Genomic DNA, 19,668 nt, shown 5'->3' on the forward strand with positions numbered 1-19,668 from the left:
AACCCAAGTGATTTGTGTTTAAAAAGAAAAAGTAGCACTTGACATTGTGAAAGGTAGATTAAAACATGACAATTCAACTATGGAGGAAAAAGAACAGAAGAAACATTGTAACATGTTGACTATGACTTCGGAAATGGCCCAAGTGGAAAAAAACAAGTCTGAAAAAAAAAAAGAAAATCAAGGAACACTTCCTGGCAAAATACTTCATGTCTGATTCATTGGGGATCGGTCATTTTCTTCATGTCCGCGGTTCTTTTTCTGTAATTTTGTGGATACAAATGCAGCCCCACTCGTGTGTCTTCTGGTTCAACGTGCCCTAAAGTCTATGTTATTTTACATCTTCAACCCCAGTGCGGACTCTAACATTCGGAGAAAATCCATCCACGGAATTCGCCCTTGTGGAAATTTAATACAGTCAAAGATTAAAAAGAAAGAAATCTGTCCTGACATGAGAAGCAAAAAAAAAAAAAGCACTCACTGGAATTCAACGCCTCTTATGCACAAAGGCTCTTAACTAAACAGGAATTGAAAATTGCAATAAATGACCTAAATGGACTCAATGATTCAGAAAAGCAAATTCAGGATACATGAAAAAGGGAAAAAAGCACATAAGAGGGGAAAACGAGAAAAGGGAAAGGGAAATATTTAAAATTTAAAATGTAGAAAACAAGACAAGCAATGAATGACAAGACTGAGAAATGAAGTCACGTAAGCGTCATTGGCCAGCGGGTCTTTCTGAAAAAAAACAAAACAAAAAAACACACCTCACGCTGCTCTGTAAATTGCACACGTGGGCTCTCGGCTGTCAAAATGTGACAACCACGGCAAACCCTCGGGGACTCCGTCCCACCTCCTGCGGATTCCCTGGGCAGCGACTTTCTTCCTTGTCATCAGGGCCCCCACGGCGTCGCCGGCAGCCAGCCACTTGCCCCAAGAGGCCCCGTGCAAACTCTGAGGTTCTGCCAGGGGGGCCCTGCAATTTAAGCTGGAGAATAAACCCCGAGTCCTTTGTCTTCGCGATGAGCGAGGGCAGGTGGGCCAAGGGTGACGCGGGACGAGCTTCCGCAGAGCGTCGTCTGCCAGAGGAACTCCAAACACAATCTTTTGTTGGAGGGAGGAACGGAGATGATAACACAGCACAGTTTGAAGCACAAATTCCCTCCCCCAAGTCCATGACAGCCCCCCTAATTATAGTCAAGATGCTCGTTTCTGGCGAGCTGTTCCTCTCTCTTCCCAGCAGGGGAGGAGAATGCTCCAGGGATGAGCGGGTTATTAAGTAGGGGGCGGGAGAGGCTCAACTTTCCTGTTGGCGTTGGACCGTTTCAGCAGCACACGCATCCGTTTGCTCCCGAATTAACAGGGCTGTTTGGGAGGGAAGCGCGGTCGTGAATTTAGAAAGAAGAGAAAGGTGCAGTCTCCTTAAAGGAAAACTGGCGCACGACAGAATTATGGCTTCCCTCTACGGAGAGCAGCATGGAGGTTCTTTAAAAAACTAAAAATAAAACTAGTGTATGACTAGCAACCCCACTCCTGAGCACGCATCCCGAGGAAAAGCACAGTTCAAAAAGGCAGAGGCATGCCAATGGTCTCTGCAGCATTACTGACAGTAACCCGGACCTGGAGGCAACCTAGATGTCCATCGACAGATGAGTGGATAAAGATGATGCGGCAAAGTGTATGTGGAATACTACTAAGCCGTGAAAAGGGAAGGAAACTGGGTCATCTGTCGCGACGTGGATGGACCCAGAGAAGCTGTCATACAGACTGCAGGGAGTCAGAAAGAGACAATTATCAGATATTCACGCACACATAGGGAATCTGGAAAAGTGATCCTGAGGAAGACAGACACTGATGTATAGACCAGACATGCAGACATGGGGTCTGGTGGGGGGAGCAGAGGGTGGGATGGACGGAGAGAGGAGCCCTGACATCTATCCGCCACCATGCTTAAAATGGCTAGCTAGTGGGAAGCTGCTGCATAGCAGAGGAGGTGAGCTGTGTGGTCTGCGATGACCTAATGGGGCGGGACGGGGGTTGCAAAGGCAGCTCAAGAGGGAAGGGATTATGTGCATGCATATAGCGAATTCACTTCATCATACGGCAGATGCTAACACAACTCTGTAAAACAATCACACTCCAGTGAAACAATAAATATGCTAACCATGTTTGAGAAGAAGAATTATGGTTCTCGACAATAGAATGCAGAAGAGACAGTGGGAAAAGTCAATACTTTTCTCTAAAGGAGTTTTTTTTTTTTTTTTTTTTTTTTAAAAAGAAGAAGAAAACAAGAGTACAAGTTAATTTCAGGAGTGGTTCCCCAGTGGTTTGAAAGATAAAGAAACATCCACAGTGGAAATGGAAAAGAATCAGAGCTGAGGCACCAGAGAACAAGACTGCCACTAAAGTGTCTAAGTAAAGCCCCGAGGGAAAACAGACCCACTTGGTACTGAAAACAATGAAGAGATGATCACAGTGTTAACAGACAGAAGGTAGCCAGAAGGGAAAGTCAACCTACAAACTCAAGCACAGGTAGAAGAGATTCATAAGATGCCTACAAGACTTGATTCGAAACATGAGACTTTTAGTAAGTGACCTTTGTAATACACGGTGTCAAAAAGTAGAACTGAAATCATACATACACCTTTGTCGTCAACAAACAGTAACTTATTCACATAACTACCTCAGAAATAATTTGAAGGTGGGTCTAAAACAGACATAGAGATATTTGTGTGGTAGCCTTTTTGTTGGAAAGGAAAAAAAATGTTTCTTCTATACTTTTATGTTCGGTAACCGGGGCGTGCAAATTAAACCAACAACTGTCAGATTAACAAGAGAGACACATGAATTTCACTTCTAATGCCACAGGTGTGGGGGATTTCATAGAAAAGAAAAGAAATGCCAAAGACTTGGGAAGTCCTCATTTCTCAGAAGCTTCTGTTTTCCGTTAGATCAGGGAAGTTCCAGAAAGGCATCTTTCTGCATTAGCCGCTTCTCAATGGCCTTCAGCTCAAAATAATCTGTATATCAAAGTGGCACATTATGAGCTGGCACATTCAGATCCCTGTCACTTTCTCTACCTTAAAGGCAAGAGAAGGAAAGTCGAAGAATGGCATTTTAAACACAATACACGCAAATCTTTGTACTGAATCAAAGACTCGATAATTCTCTAAAGGGTTGGTTCTTGAATAAAACCTAGCAAAGCATTACTTAGAGATGGGAAATCTTATCCTAAATTGCGGCAGCGTGGTCTTTTCGCTTGAGAAGAGGACACTGGGCCTTGACACCTGCGTTTCCCGTAAACAGTAGGTGGTGTTTACAAGGCTGAGTGTTATATTTGGTCTGGGTCTGGCACTGAACTCAGAGCCAGTCTAAGCCCACCTCAGGAAGGACCCTGAGATGCCCGAGACCAGGTGCTAAGTGGACATAGTGAGGAAGGGCACCCATTGCCAGCAAGACGCCAGGAACGGGGTAGAACGTACATTTGCACTTAAAAAAAAAAATGAGTTTTTCAACTTCTCATCAGAGGAAAAAATAGGTACTGTCTAAAGGGCTTCCTCCGTGGCTCAGTGGTAAAAAATCTGCCTGTGATGCAGGGGGCATGGATTCGATCCCTGGGTCCGGAAGCTCCCCCAGAGGAGGAAATGGTGACCCACTCCAGTGTGTTGCTACCTGGAGAATCCCATGGACAGAGGAGCCTGGCGGGCTACCGTCCTTGGGGTCACAGAGAGTTGGACGTGACTGAGGGATTACACAACAACAAAATAAAATAAGCTGCAGAAATGGCACCAAGAGGACTTCCCTGGTGTTCCCGTCGTTGAGATTTTACCTTGCACTGTAAGGGATGTGAGTCTGATCCCTGGCCAGGGAACTAATATCCCTGCATGTTGCAGGGTGTGTCCAAAAAGTAAAAAAATATTAAGTAAGGAACAAGAATATATTTTACAGCACGAGGAATATAGCCAATATTTGACAATAAATACAATACAATCTTTAAACTTATATGCTATATAGTAATATGGAAATGGCAACCCACTCCAGTATTCTTGTCTGGAGAATCCCATGGAAGGAGGAGCTAGCGGGTCTACAGTCCATGAGGTCGCAAAGAGTCAGACACGACTGAGCAACTGATACACAGTCAAACAATGATATGAATTTGACAATATATTTGACTATGCAAGCATAATCACATATTACACATGCAATTATATAAATTATACATATATATTATATGAATAATTATATAAATATTAATACAATTATTTAAGTTAAATAAGTTTAATTGTTCAAGTTTAAAAGCTATATATTTAATATATTTAACAGTTATATGTTTAATATATTAAATGTAAATACATGTAAATGTAATATTACATAATGTTGCCTTAAATACACGCAACATTATGTAATATTACATTTACATGTTATGACATAAATATATAGTAAACATATATTGATATATTAATATTAGATATATATTAGTAAGATAGTAATATAAATATTGTTATATATATAAATTAATATATGCAATATATAATGATAAAATACTGGAGTAGGTTGCCATTTCCTCCTCCAGACGATCTTTCCAACACAGGGATCAAACCCAGGTCTCTCATATCGTAGGCAGATTCTTTGTCATCTAAGCCACGAGGGAAGCTCCATATATTAAATGTATAACATCTGTTTCATATATAATAGCATAAGCTATGTGTATGTAGAAGCCTTTCCCTGCTCCAGAGGATCTTCCCAGACCCAGGAACCGAACCGGGTTCTCCTGCATTGCAGGCGGATGCTTCACCAACAGAGCTATCAGGGAAGCCCTGATAAACCATCATGGAAAAGAATAAAAAAGAAAAGAATGGATATACGTGTATAGCGTAGTCACTCTGCTTCAAGGCGGAAATTACAACACTGTATACCAACTATGCCTCATAGACTAAATTTTAACTATGCCTCACGGTTTCCTCATGTGTTGAAGAATATAATAGGATTTGCCTCAAAGCGTAAATATAAACAGACTGATATACAGAGAGTGCTTAAATGTGTGACTGCAAAACAGCCAACAGTTCCTAATACAGGCAGATCTCGTTTTGCTGCACGCCAGCGATATTGCATTTTTGTACACAATGAAAGTGTGGGTCAGCTCCGTCTGGAGTAAATCTACCGGCACCGTGTTTAAAAACAGCGTCTGTTCGTTTCATGTCCATGTGTGACATGTCGGTCACTCTCACCGTATCCTTTTATTTTAATTTGAAATTTGACAGAATTTTTATTTCACAGTGCCCTAATCCTGATAGCAGTGAAGGGCCAGTTGAAAGTGGTGCTCTGAAGTTCTGACTTGACACTTAGAGCTGTAAGTTGCTAGGTTATAAGCAAGGTGTAACCAAGATGGAAGCAGACAAGTAATATAAAAAGTTTAGGTAGCTAGGAGATTCATATTATCATTTCTCCAGGGACACATTTCCAGCTAAATCTAAATTAAAGGCCTGATTTCTCACAGTATTTTAAAACTTTGCATGATGATCATATTTGTTACGTTGAGCTGTGATGAGTGACCTTTGATGTGACTACTGCAAAAAGGTTGTGACTTTCATGCAGAGTGAAGTCAGAAAGAGAAAAACAAATATCGTTTATTAACACACAAGTGAAAAGTAGAGAAACGGCAGGTTTTCCGTTGCTAAATCATGTCTGACTCTTTGCGACCCCACGGACTGCAGCCCTCCAGGCTCCCCCGGTCCATGGGATTCTCCAGGCAAGAATACTGGAGCAGGTTGCCGTCCCCTTCTTCAGGGAGAAAAATGGTGTGCATGCTCTTATTTGCAAAAGAGAAACAGACACACAGACATAGAAGAGAAACATATGGACACCAAAGGCGGGGTGGGATGAATTGACAGACTGTGATTGATCCATATGCATGATTGATACCATGTATAAAATAGATAACTAATGAGAAGTACTTACAGCCCAAGAACTCTTACAAAAACATTACAAGTCACTGAGAGGAGATGGTTGGATGGCATTACCGACTCAATGGGCATGCATTTGGGTAGACTCCGGGAGTTGGTGATGGACAGGGAGGCCTGGTGTGCTGCGGTCCACGGGGTCACCAAGAGTCGGACACGACTGAGCGACTGAACTGAACTGAACGCTCAAGGCTCAGAGGACGGTTAGCATTCTTCAGCAGCAAAGGATTTTTTAAAATGAAGGTCTGTACCCTGTGATTTTAGACACAATGCTATTTATTGCACATCTAAGAAATTACAGGCTAGAGCAAGCATCACTTTCAGATGTAGAAGAAAGAAAAACCAATCTGTGCGGCCCGCTTTAACGCGCTATGTACTCTATCACTGCGGAATGCAGCCAAAGCCCACAGCCTCTCCCAGGTGTGCCTGTGTTGGTCACTGCAGTTTTTTTTCTTTGCCCACGGGAGAGGCTCAGCTGCAGCCCCGGAGGTGGGAAGCGACGTCCCCGGGGACAAGCGCCCTGTGCGGAGCGTCACGATGGCAGGCCTGGACCTCCCCGACTCACCTGCTCTGCAGGTCGTCCAGGTTCAGCTCCCCCACGTAGTGCGTGGCCGAGGACACGGTCACCACCCTGGAGCGGCGGCCGGGGGCGCCCGACCCCCACAGGCTGTCCAGGAGGAGGCTGGTCAGCAGAAAGTGGCCCAGATAGTTGACGCCGAAGTGCTCCTCGAAGCCGTCGTCCGTGGCCCTCTGGGGCACCATCATCACGCCGGCTGGGGACAAAGGGGGCGCCCAGGACAGTCAGGAAGGAGTGGGGAGCGGGGTGGGAGGAGATGAGGCTCTACGCCGTCCCCTGGACGACGGGAAGCCACCAAGCTCCAGGATGCTGACTCTGGTCCTGGCTCCCAGCACCGCTTCGCGCCTCAGGGTCCGGCTCTGTCCACGGAAAGTAAATGGGGAGGGGGAAAGTGGAAGCAGTGACAGACTTTATCTCCTTGGGCTCCAAAATCACCGAGGACCCTGACTACAGCCACGAAACGAAAAGATGCTTGCACCTTGGAAGGAAAGCTATGACCAACCTAGACAGCGTTTTGAAAAGCAGAGGCATCAGTTTGCAGACAAAGGTCCGTCCAGTCAAGGCTACGGTTTCTCCAGTGGTCATGTACGGATGTGAGAGTCGGACCATAAGGAAAGCTGAGCACCAAAGAATTGATGCTTTTGAACCGTGGTGTTGGAGAAGACTCTTGAGAGTCCCTTGGACTGCAAGGGGATCCAACCAGTCCATCCTAAAGGAAATCAGCCCTGGGTGTTCATTGGAAGGCCTGATGCTGAAGCTGAAGCTCCAATCCTTTGGCCACCTGATGGGAAGAGCTGACTCATTGGAAAAGGCCCTGATGCTGGGAGGGATTGGGGGCGGGAGGAGAAGGGGACGACAGAGGATGAGATGGTTGGATGGCATCACCGACTCCATGGACGTGAGTTTGAGCAAGCTCCTGGAGACAGTGAAGGATAGGCAAGCCTGGTGTGGGGCAGTCCATGGAGTCACAGTGTCAGACACAACATATCCACGGAACAATAAATTGCACAATAAATGTAACTGCACCTGAATCTTCCCGAAACCACCCCCCCCCCCCGCCCCTACATTCAGTCTGTGGAAAATTGTCTTCTGTGAAATTTGTTCCTGGTGCCAAACAGGTAGGGGACCACTCATATGGCACCTAAAATTCGATGAACAAAAAATTGGGTTTCCAAAGAGATTGCTTAGGTTTCCTGTTAGATCGTCCAGAAAATCTCAAAAGGATGTTTTAGCCAACCCAATAGATTGGGAGCTTGGGACTGACATACACACACAGCTATATATAAAATAAAATGTGCTTTATACTGTGCTCAGTTCCTCGCTTGTCTCTGGCTATTTCACGGCATCCCGCCAGGCCCCTCTGCCCATGGGATTTCTCCAGGCAAGAATACTGGAGTGGGTAGCCTTTTCCATCTCCAGGGGATCTTCCCAACCCAGGGATCGAACCCAGGTCGTCTGCATTGCAGTCGAGTTCTTTACCAGCTGAGCCACAAGGGAAGCCCCGAGAAGCCCCTTAAAATAAAATGCCTTTTAAATATTTTTTTAAAAAGTCGAAGGGTTTGGCAAAGTTCACACAAATAAATTACAGACTTAGAACCAAAGCCCACTATTTTAAGTCTACACCCGCTGATCGTCTTTCTTCCCAAAACCTCTATGTAAACAAAACCGGTCTCCTCAACGAGAGACATTTTCTGCACCACGTCAGGTCTGCAAATGTGTGTGGTTCTGAAATGAAAAACTTTGCTTCAATTTTCACATATCCACTGAGCTTGCTGTTATATGATGCTAAGCTCAAAGATGTTTTAAAATGTTGTCTGGTATTAAACAGTGGTCAATAAAAAGTAATGTATATATAATGGAATACCTAATGCATGCGTTCTCAGTTGTTTCCAACTCTTTGCAACCCCACGGACTGTAGCCTGCCAGGCTCCTCTGTCCATGGGATGCCCCAGGCAAAAACACTGCAGTGAGTTGCCATGTCTTCCTCCAGGGGATCTTCCCGACCCAGGGATGGAGCCAGCGTCTCCTGCATCAAAGGCAGATTCACGACCCAGTGCGCCACCTGGGAAGCCCACCGTGGAATATTACTCAGCCAATAAAAAAGGAATGCAATTGCATCAGACGCAGGGATATGGACAGATCTAGAGTCTGTCACAGAAAGAGAAGTCAGTCCCAAAAACAAGTATCACATATCAATGCATACATGCGGAATCTAGAAAAATGGTACAGAGGAACCTAATCTCAGGGCAGTTAATAGAGACACAGACATAGAGAACAGTCTGGGGGACGCTGGTGGAAGGAGAGGGTGGGATGAATAGAAGAGAAAAGGGCTGAAATATATACACGACCGTGCATGAAGCAGATAGCGAGTAAGCTCCGTACAGCCCAGGGAGCTCACCTCGGGGCTCTGTGATGAACTAGAGGCGTTAGACGGGGGTTGGGGGCGGGAGGGGGCCTCAAGAAGGAGGGAATATATGTCTACTTACAGCCCACTTGGTCTCCCCTGCTGGCTCAGCTGGTGAAGAACCTGCCTGCCATGCAGGAGACCTGGGCTGGATCGTGGGTTTGGAAAGATGCCCCGGGAGAAGGGAAAGGCTACCCACTCCAGCATCCTTGCCGGGAGAATCCCATGGACAGCGGAGCCTGGCGGGCTGCAGTCCACGGGGTCGAGACGAGTCGGACACGACTGAGCAACTAAACACAGCACACGGCTGGTTCCCTTCACAACACAACGTTGTAAAAGCAACTACAGCCCAGCAAAAAAAATGTTTAAAAATACACCAGACTCGCACTGTTAATCTGGTTTACAAGTGATGAAAAGTAAGGTGTATTGTAAAAACGTTTCTGAAGAGTGCGTCGGGGATGCCCTTCAGGAGCTGTCTGGAAGAATCCAGGCAGAGGTGGACAAGAGGCATTTTGGAGACAGTGTGAACAGTTCCCTGGAGAAAAGTTCCCTTGATGTCGAAGGTGGATGGGATGCAGCTGCGTTCAATAAGCTGGGTGCGTGCCCGCAGCGGGGAGGGGTACTCAGCCTATGACAGACTCGTACATTCCGGGGGCACGCGGCTCACGTGAGGCTGGTCGGGAAAGGACCCAGGGCTCCAGGCAGAGGGAGAGCCAGCCTGCTCGCTCTCTGGACACGCATTCCCTCGGGAGACAGAGTCTACAGCACATTTCCTGAGTCGCGGCGGCCTCCCGAACTCTGCCGTCGCGAGTGGAACCTGGAGGAGCTGACAAGGTCATAGAGCGTCCGAGGGCATGCTCAGAAAAGGCCCCAGTGTTCAGAATTCTGTCTCTGCGGGCAGAGCTAGCCTCCCGAGAGAAGGCCGGCACTCCTAAGACCTCTGTTCTGGTGCAGAGGCCACACATGGGGATCTCATCAACCAGCCCAGCGGAGGCCAGGCGCCAGGCAGGACTAACTGGAGAAGACTCTTGACAGTCCCTTGGACTGCAAAGAAATCAAACCAATTAGTCCTAAAGGAAATCAACCCTGAATATTCACTGGAAGGACTGATGCTGAAGCTGAAGCTCCAATCCTTTAGCCACCTAATGGGAAGAGCTGACTCACTGGAAAAGACCCTGATGCTGGGAAAGATTGAGGGTGGAAGGAGAAGGGGCTGACAGAGGATGAGATGGTTGGATGGCATCATCGAATCAACGGACAGGAGTTTGAGCAAGCTCGGGGAGTTGGTGATGGACACGGAGGCCTGGCGTGCTGCAGTCCATGGGGTCGCAAAGAGTCGGACATGACTGAGTGACTGAACTACAACAATTTCAGACCACGGAGAAAGTCATTGTGGACATGAGACCCTTGTGGAACATTCAGATAACAGCAGCTCTGGATGCAACCCCGCGGGAGGACCAGAGGCACAGTGGCCCAAGATGCAGGCAAAGGAAATGGTTATTTCCATACGTCTGCATGCTTGCTTGCTCAGTCCTGTCCAATCCTCGGAGGCCCCGTGGACTGTAGCCCGCCAAGTTCTTTTGTCCATGGGATTTTCCAGCCAAGAATACTGGGGCAGGTTGCTAGCAGCATTAATTAAAACAGGCAAGACGTGGAAACAATCTAAGTGTCCACTGACTGATGAATGGATATGAAAGATGTGGAGGGGTGTGTGTATAACGGAGTATTACTCAGCCATGAAAAAGAATGAAATACCTGCATTTAAAACAACATGGATGGAAAGAGATGATCATACTAAGCTAAGTAAGTCATAAACAAAAAGATGAATACCATGTAATATCACTTATATATTCATATGTTAAATCTAAAATCTCCATCTCTAACCAAGCAACCCCACTCCTGAGCATATATCCAGAGAACATCATTTGGAAAGACACATGCATCCCAATGCTCACAGCAGACAACACAGGGAGGCAATCTCAGTGTCTATCGACAGATGAATGGATAAAGAAGATGTGGAATATATATATATAATGGAATATTGAGTGAGTGAGTGAACGTCGCTCAGTCATGTCCGACTCTCTGCGACCCCATGGACTGTGCAGACCATGAGATTCTCCAGGCCAGAACACTGGAGTGGGTAGCCTTTCCCTTCTCCAGGGAATTTTTCCCAACCCAGGGATGGAATCCAGGTCTCCCGCATTGCAGGCAGATTCTTTACCAGCTGAGTCACCAGGAAAGCCCAAGAATATGGGAGTGGGTTGCCATTTCCTCCTCCAGGGGATCTTCCCAACACAGGGATCGAGCCCAGGTCTCCTGCATTGCAGGCAGATTCTTTACCAGCTGACTCACCGGGGAAGCCCGTGGAATATTACTCAGTCAAATGGAACATCACTCAGTCATAAAAAAGGAATGAAATAATCCCATGTGCTGTAACACAGATGGACTTGGAGGGTATTGTGCTATGAGAAATAAGTCAGAGAAAGATAAAATACTGCATCGTATCACTTGTACGTGGAATCTTAAAAATACCACCAACGAGTGAATATAACCAAGAAGCAACAGACTCAGACATACAAGGAAGAAACTGGTGGTGACCAGTGGGAGAGAAGGAAGAGGTGGGGGCAAGACGGGGCAGGGGGAGGTTTAAGAGGTACAAACCACTATTGTATTAGTATAACATTCCCTCATAGCTCAGTTGATAAAGAATCCGCCTGCAACGCAGGAGACCCCAGTTCAATTCCTGGGTGGGGAAGATCCACTGGAGAAGGGATAGGCTACCCACCCCGGTATTCTTGGGCTTCCCTGGTGGCTGAGCTGGTAAAGAATCCGCCTGCAATGTGGGAGACCTGGGCTCAATCCCTGGGTTGGGAAGATCCCCCTGGAGAAGGGAAAGGCTACCCACTCCAGGATTCTGGCCTGGAGAATCCCATGGGCTGTATGGTCCGTGGGGTCGCAGAGAGTCGGACACAGCTGAGTGATTTTCACTTCACTTCACATTAGTATAAAATAAAGGACTTGGATATATTGTAGAGCACGGGCAACATAGCCAACATTTTATAATAACTATCCATGGAGTACAAGCCTACCAACTGTGAATCACTGGCCTCTACGTTGTGGCTCAGCCGGGAAAGAGTCGGCCTGCAATGCAGCAGACCCGGGTATAATCCCTGGGTCGGGAAGATCCCCTGGAGGAGGAAATGGCAACCCACCACAGTGTTCTTGCCTGGGAAATCCCAGGGACAGAGGAGCCTGGCGGGCTACACTCCATGGGGTCAGAAAGAGTCAGACACAGTTGCGTGACCCACAGCTTCACTTTCATACTGCAGACCTGCAACATATAAGACTGTACACCCACTGTACTTCATTAAAGATGATTATTAACAAGAAGGCAGGTATTTATGAGCCTGTTGTGCTTCACTGCGCTTAGTCATTCATTCGTGTCTGACTCTCTGTGACCCCATATGGACTGCAGCCCGCCAGGCTCCTCCGTCCATGGGATTCTCCAGGCAAGGATACAGGAGTGGGCCGCCATGTCCTCCTACAGGGGATCTTCCCGACCCAGGGATCGAACCTGCATCTCCTGCTTGGTGGGTGGATTCTTGACCATGGAGCCACCAGAAACGCCCTTCCCTATATCGGCATCCATTGGAAAACACGCCGCCTCAAGGAGCAGGGGTGCTGGAAGGGGGACGCGGGGGTCGACAGGAATTACAAGTTTAATTTGAAGGTGTTTCCAAAGTCTTCAGGCTGCAGAGTTGAAGACCAGGTTATTAAAGAAAAGCTGGTGTTGGTTCTCACATCCTCAAGATGGTTTTGGGGGACTTTCATCATGGTCCAGTGGTTCAGAGTCCGCACTTGCAATGCAAGGGGTCTGGGTTCCATCCCTGTTCACGAAGCTGAGGGGAAAACGGTCTTTGATTTCTTGGACGCTGGCAGCAGAGAAAACACCCGGGAGAGTGTGGTCAGCCAGACCTCGGTGCAGCTGATGGGCTCTGGAGGTAAGGCCACTGGACAGACCCACTGGACTCATTCCTGTTCTTTTTTTTGCAGGGGTACTTGCGGTCAGGTGCACGGTGACCTGAGCTGAAGGACGCCCCCCCTGGGCCATCTCCTTAAGGCTGGACCTATTCACTCACTCCATTCGGATTATGCGTTTCCCAGCGATCACGGACAAGACAGGTCCCGTGCAGCCCGAGGGGTGTGCCAGCTTGGATGGTCTCCGCACATAAGCTCTGCTGACAGATTCGAGCAGAAACTCTCTGACTCCAGTCGACAGCGAGGAGGCTCCAGGCACAGGGGAAGTTCAAGGTGACCTGGGAGATCTTCAAGGGTCATCTGAGCAAGCCCTGGGCAAGAGCATCGTGGGCGGAAACATATTTTTACAGCAGTGGCCGGGTATCACTGTCGTGCCTACAGCCGAACACCCCGCCGTGTTCTGGACGCGTTCAGACCACCCCCTTGGGGATTCATCCACTGGGGAAGCCAGGTGCAGACAGCAGCGCCCTGGATGCTGGACTCAGAACTCCCAGGGTCCGCACTCACAACTAAACTCACGATTAAGTGAGGTGCAAGTCTGGCTTTCCGGGTAGCTCAGCGGTGAGGAATCCACCTGCCAGTGCAGGAGATGAAAACGACGTGAGTCCGATCCCTGGGTCAGGAAGATCCTCTGGAGGAGGAAATGGCAACCCACTCCAGTATCCTTGCCTGGAGAATCCCATAGAGAGAGGAGCCTGGTAGGCTACCGTCCACGGGGTCGCAAAAGAGTTGGACACGACTGAGCATCCCAACATTTGGGCACTTGCTCCCCAAGAATCGGACCCCACTCCCCACTTTCCTGACTGCTCTGGACATCAAGGCCCCTGGGGTCAGTACCCAGAAGCCCACTTCTAATGGTCCTTGGTTCGCGAGCCGATTTATGCTCTGAGTTCCTCAACAAATGAAGATCTACAGGGAAAACTGGGTTAACGTGTATCTGGCCAGGCAGGCCATCTTTGTCCTTTCTCAGGGTTACCACTGACACATTTATTTGGCAGGGAGGGTGGGAGGGTGGGCAAACATAATTTTTAGTAATCCTTGATGTTGGGAAATCCATCTAGGAGAGAGATGGGAAGTATTCCGACAAGGACAGACCATAAATTCTGAGCGGTGAGCACAAACCTGTCCAAGTTCTGGCGCGAGGGTGGGAAACGCGATCCATCAAGCTTGGATGGGAATAAGTGATAAATATTGACCGGCTCTGCAGGACGCCCACTATTAATCGTTCTTGGGGTGGACGAAGCCCCGGCCTCCATCACGAGTTCCCTCACCGGTGGAGAGAGGCAGTCTCGTTCCATCTGTGTCATGCTAACGCATGCACAAATATTCCCCGACTGGAAGGCCGAATCTGCAAAATCCTGATTGTTCTCTTTAACAATAAATTTTAGGGACTTTCCTGATAGTCCAGGCTTCTCTGATAGCTCAGTTGGTAAAGAATCTGCCTGCAATGCAGGAGACCTGGGTTCAATCCCTGGGTTCGGAATGTCCCCTGGAGAAGGGGAAGGCTACCCACTCCAATATTCTTGGGCTTCCCTTGTGGCTCAGCTGGTAAAGAATCCACCTACAATGCAGGAGCCCTGGGTTTGATCCCTGGTTGGGAAGATTCCCCTGGAGAAGGGAAAGGCTGCCCACTCCAGTATGCTGGCCTGGAGAATTCCACAGACATTATACTCCATGGGGGTCGCAAAGAGTCGGACACGACTGAGCGACTTTCACTTCACCACTTTTATTGACACAATTTACAGCTACAGAATATAACTGCTTTCTTTAGAACATGAAACTTTCCTCTGACAGATGCTGCAGAAGCAATACTGTAACAAATTCGATAAAGACTCGAAAAGTGGTCTCCACCAAAAATGGCAATAAAAAAATTAATTAAATAAAAAAATGCAAAGCTAGCGAGGACCACTAGGTAGCCGTGCATGACCATTGGACAACATTTTCCGTGGGACTCGACTGGGGTGTTCTCCATGAGAGCTGATGCCTGGGGTGGTTTACCAGGAGTTGGTCCTGGGAACCCAAGCCCCCCCCACTCTTTTCAAAATTTCATTTATTTATTTTTCGATGCACAGGGCTTTTATTGCTGCTTGGCTTTCTCTAGCTGCAGCGAGCAGGGGCCACTCCCTAGTCGCACACGGATAAGCTCGGGCTTATCACTGTGGTGGCCTCTCTGTTGCCGAGCGCAGGCTCCAGGGTGTGAGGGCTTCATTAACTGTAGCACACGGGCATAGTTGCTCCGGGGCATGTGAAATTTCCCCAGACCAGGGATCAAACCTGCATCCTCAGCATTGGCGAGGTGCGGGGAGTGTTAACCACTGGACCACTAAGGGAGTCTGAATCCAGCTCCTTTGAACCAATCACCTTGCCAGGAGGAGTTACTATCCCAGAGGACGTTCCCCGGCACAGAGCTTTGCTAAACTCAGAGGACTCTACTAAACACCATCAGTACCCTGGACAGGGTCTTGCTTCGAGAACTCGTGGAGTCAGGAAATGGGCTTGCAGCCACTGACTCAGAATATTCCCAGTAATCGTTTCCTTTAGAGTTGTGGTTTGATCTAAATGTCCATCGACAGAGGAATAAATAAATAAGATGTGGTACATATGTACAGTGGAATATTACTCAGCCATGAAAAAGGATAAAAGAATGCCATTGAACCTCCAGATTGTCATACTGGGTGAAGTTAGTCAGACAGAGAATAAGAAATATCACATGATATCACTTTGATGCAGAGTCTAAAAAGAAATGATACAATTGAACTTAGTTATGAAATAGAAACAGACTCACAGGCATAGAGGAGAAGGAAATGGCAACGCATTCTAATATCCTTTCCTGGAGAATTCCCTGGTCAGAGGAGCCGGGTGGGCTGCAGTCCACGGGGTCACAAAGAGTCAGACACAACTGTCCATGGGATTCTCCAGGCAAGAACACTGGAGTGGGTTGCCATTTCCTTCTCCAGGGGAATCTTCCCGACCCAGGGATTGAACCCACGTCTCCTGCATTGCAGGCGGATTCTTTACCGTCTGAGCACCAGGGAAGCCCTGAGCACACTTAACATCATTTCAAAGCAACACCCTAAAACTGATTATCCCGATAGCGAAAGCCAAACACATCAGTGGAACACAGCTTCGGCAATAGCTGAAACTATATTTCCATGGTAATGCCGCTTTCCCCAAAGACTGCCAGAGCGCCTGTCCGTGCCTGAATTAACCTCGGAGTTCACCAGACGTCACCATTATTTTTTCAATTTATTGTTTCAGTTCAGTTCAGTTCACTTGCTCCGTCATTCCTGACTCTTTGCGACCCCATGGACTGCAGCACACCAGGCCTCCCTGTCCATCACCAACTCCCGGAGCTTGTCTAAACTCATATCCATCAAGTCTGTGATGACATCCAAGCATCTCATCCTCTGTCGCCCCCTTCTCCTCCTGCCCTCAATCTTTCCCACATCAGGGTCTTTTCAAATGAGTCAGTTCTTCGCATCAGGTGGCCAAAGTAATGGAGTTTCAGCTTCAGCATCAGTCCTTCCAAGGAACACCCAGGACTGATTTCCTTTAGGATGGACTGGTTGGATCTCCTTGGAGTCCAAGGGATTCTCAAGAGTCTTCTCCAACACCACAGTTCAAAAGCATCAATTCTTAGGTGCTCAGCTTTCTTGATGGTCCAATTCTCACACCCATACATTATTTTTGGAAAATCATAGCTTTGACTAGATGGACCTTTGTTGGCAAAAACATTTATTGTTTACTTGGAGGAAAATTAGTTTACGATGTTGCTTTTTTTCTGTAAACACCATGAATCAGACATCATTACACATACATCCCTCCTGAGCCTCCCCCCACCCCACGCCATTCAACCCTCTAGATCATCAGGCTCTTATTCAGAGTGAAGAATTGGGGACATATCACTCAGTCACGAAAAGCAATGAAACTGACTCAACTGTAGTGATATGGACAAACCTAGGGTCTGTTACACAGAGTAAAGAAGTCTGAAAGGGTAAAACAAATATACATTAATGCACGTATATGGAATCCAGAAAAACGTTACTGATGAATCCATTTGCAGGCAAGAAACGGAGATGCAGATGCATAGAACAGACTTGCATAACTCACCGTTATTCACCAGGACGTGGAGGGGGAGTTTCTTCATCTTGAACGTCTGGACAAACTGCCGGATAGACCTCATGGACGCCAGGTCGCAGTACAGAAATTCCACTGCGGAAAGACAAAGAAGCAAGGTGAGCTTTCAACCCACCACACACGCTCTAGTCCATCAGCGTTCACTCAGAAGGGACATGTTAGGGTACTCTTGAGTACAGACAGAGGAAACTGTGTATACCAGGTCGCCCAACCCCTGAGAACAAGGGAGGGTGTGTTTTCAATGGTTTCCCTAAAAAAAAATAACAAAGGGAGTGTGCGTAAGGGGTGGGCGTGGTCCAGGATCGGTTACTCAGCACGGTGACCATCCTGCGGATTGTGGGTGAGCCCTCCGCCAGAAGACACGCTGGAAAAGTGAGGATGCATTTGAAAAGTCAGAGTGTCAGTGGTTCAGTTGTGTCCTGCTCTTTGCGACCCTGGGGACTGCAGCTCACCAGGCTTCCTCTGTCCATGGGGATTCTCCAGGAGACCCCCGGTTCCACGCCTGGGTTGGGAAGATCCCCTGGAGGAGGGAATGGCAACCCACTGCAGTATCCTTGCCTGGAGAATCCCCGATGGACAGAGGAAGCCTGGTGAGCTACAGTCCATACGATCGCAAAGAGCAGGACATCCCCTGCATTGCAGGCAGGCAGACTCTTTACTGTATGCATTTAGAAATTAAAAAATAAATAAATAAAAATCAATAGTGGTTGTATGTCAGCTGAGCCCAGGGATTTAGAAAAAAAAAAAAAAACAGCAACATTAGGCACTTCACTTTTGCATGTTTCTTTTTTTAACATCTTTTTTTTTTTTAATGTGGGCCATCTTTTAAAGTCTTTATTGATTTTGTTACAATACTGTTTCTGCTTTATGCTTTGGCTTTTTAGCCAAGAGGGGCGTGGGATCTCACCTCCCCAACCAGGGATGAAGCCCATACCCCTCGCATTGTCAAGCAGAAGTCCCTTGCATGCCTCCTAAATGCATTTTTTTTTCTCTCTCTTTTGATTCTGTTCTCAATGGCAGCAGGTTGTGGCAGATTGGGGAAGACGGAGCTTTGCCGCAGGGAGTTGGGCATTTCTGCTCTAGAAGTCTGTGCCATCTGCAGAGGAATTCCCAACACGCTGTTCTAATTTCCCCCTGAATCACACCCAAGAATGTTTAAAAAAAAGAAAAAAAAAAAAAGAGGAAAACCCACGCCATTGCTAATAACTAGAACCAATGGTAAAAAAAAAAAAAAAGGACCAGTGGATCCACACACTCAGCTTCTAGTCCCATCCAACTCTCTGCAACCCCATGGACTGCGGCCCGCCAGGCTCCTCCATCCACGGGATTCTCCAGGCGTGAATACGGGAGTGGGTTGCCATGTCCTCCTCCAGGGGATCTTCCCGACCCAGGGATCGAACTCGAGTCTCCTGAGTCTGCTGCACTGGCAGGTGGGTTCTTTACCGGGCGCCAGGTGGGAAGCCCGAAAAGGACCATATTTGACAAGCAACGCGGGGACTGATGCTCCGTGTCGAGAGCACTGCCTTGTGAGCGAGTCACTGCATCTTGCTTTCTTTTTTCCCACTGTTTGTTTTTTTCCCCCTTTTATAGCTGTGCCAGACAGGCTGCAAGATCTTAGCTCCTCGACCAGGGATTGAAGCAGAGAGCCCTGGCAGTGAAACCACTGGACTGCCCGTGAATTCCTTATGCCCAGTCTCAGCGGCAGAACCCGTTTCCACATCCACTCAGGAGCTGCCCCTGCCTCTCACTGGAAGGAGGGGGTGATACTGCACAGGGGATTTGTCGTTTAATCGCGAAGTCGTGTCCGACTCTTTGCGACCCCATGGACCGAAGCACGCCAGGCCTCCCGGTCCATCACCGGCTCCCAGAGCCCACCCAAACTCACGTCCATCGAGTCGGTGATGCCACCCAACCACCTCGTCCTCTGTCGTCCCTGTTTCCTCCTACCCTCAACCTTTCCCAGCATCAGGGTCTTTTCCAATGAGTAAGATGCGCCCCTAAATCAAGTCCTCCTGCTGCGGCGGGCAGACTGCTCCCCGCAGACCAGAACGCTTCAAGAGCTCCAGCCTTGAGAAGGGGAGGACAGAAGACAGGGGACACGGTCTGACCCCTGCCTCCCATCAGGCAGGGGCACCAGGACTGACCATTGAGAGGATAAGGCCCTCACGTGTGCTAGGGGCTCACCTAACACGCAGCTAGGGGTTGCGTACCCCCAGAAATGAGCACAGTGAGAGGGGATTGGGGTAACTGTCACAGCAGGGCTCTTAGCGGGGAGGAGGAGGCAACAGGTGACAGGTAAACAGTATTTTCACCTCTCATTTATTTGGTTGAAAGTGAAAGTGAAGTCGCTCAGTCGTGTCCGACTCTTTGCGACCCCACGGACTGTAGCCCACCAGGCTCCTCTGTCCGTGGGATTTTCCAGGCAAGAATACCAGAGGGGGTTGCCATTTCCTTCTCCAATTGTTTATTTGGTTACCGTGGGTCTTCCTTGCGGCATGCAGGATCTTTAAGTTGCAGGCATGCGGAATCTGGCTCCCCCACCAGGGACTGAACCC

General features: G+C 48.0%; 1 protein-coding gene across 1 annotated transcript in view; it reads right to left on the minus strand.

Moving 5' to 3' along the window:
- The window catches only part of DHRSX (dehydrogenase/reductase X-linked), a 143,255-nt gene that overhangs the window by 19,461 nt on the left and 104,126 nt on the right, over positions 1-19,668 (minus strand). The window contains exons 4-5 of the mRNA XM_065914889.1: positions 17,087-17,188; positions 6,523-6,730 (exon numbers count right to left, since the gene is read on the minus strand). Coding sequence (XP_065770961.1) covers positions 6,523-6,730; positions 17,087-17,188 — 310 coding nt within the window. The remainder of the gene's footprint in view (positions 1-6,522; positions 6,731-17,086; positions 17,189-19,668) is intronic.

The sequence above is a fragment of the Muntiacus reevesi genome, chromosome X (assembly GCF_963930625.1).
Source record: "Muntiacus reevesi chromosome X, mMunRee1.1, whole genome shotgun sequence".
Lineage (NCBI taxonomy): Eukaryota > Metazoa > Chordata > Mammalia > Artiodactyla > Cervidae > Muntiacus > Muntiacus reevesi.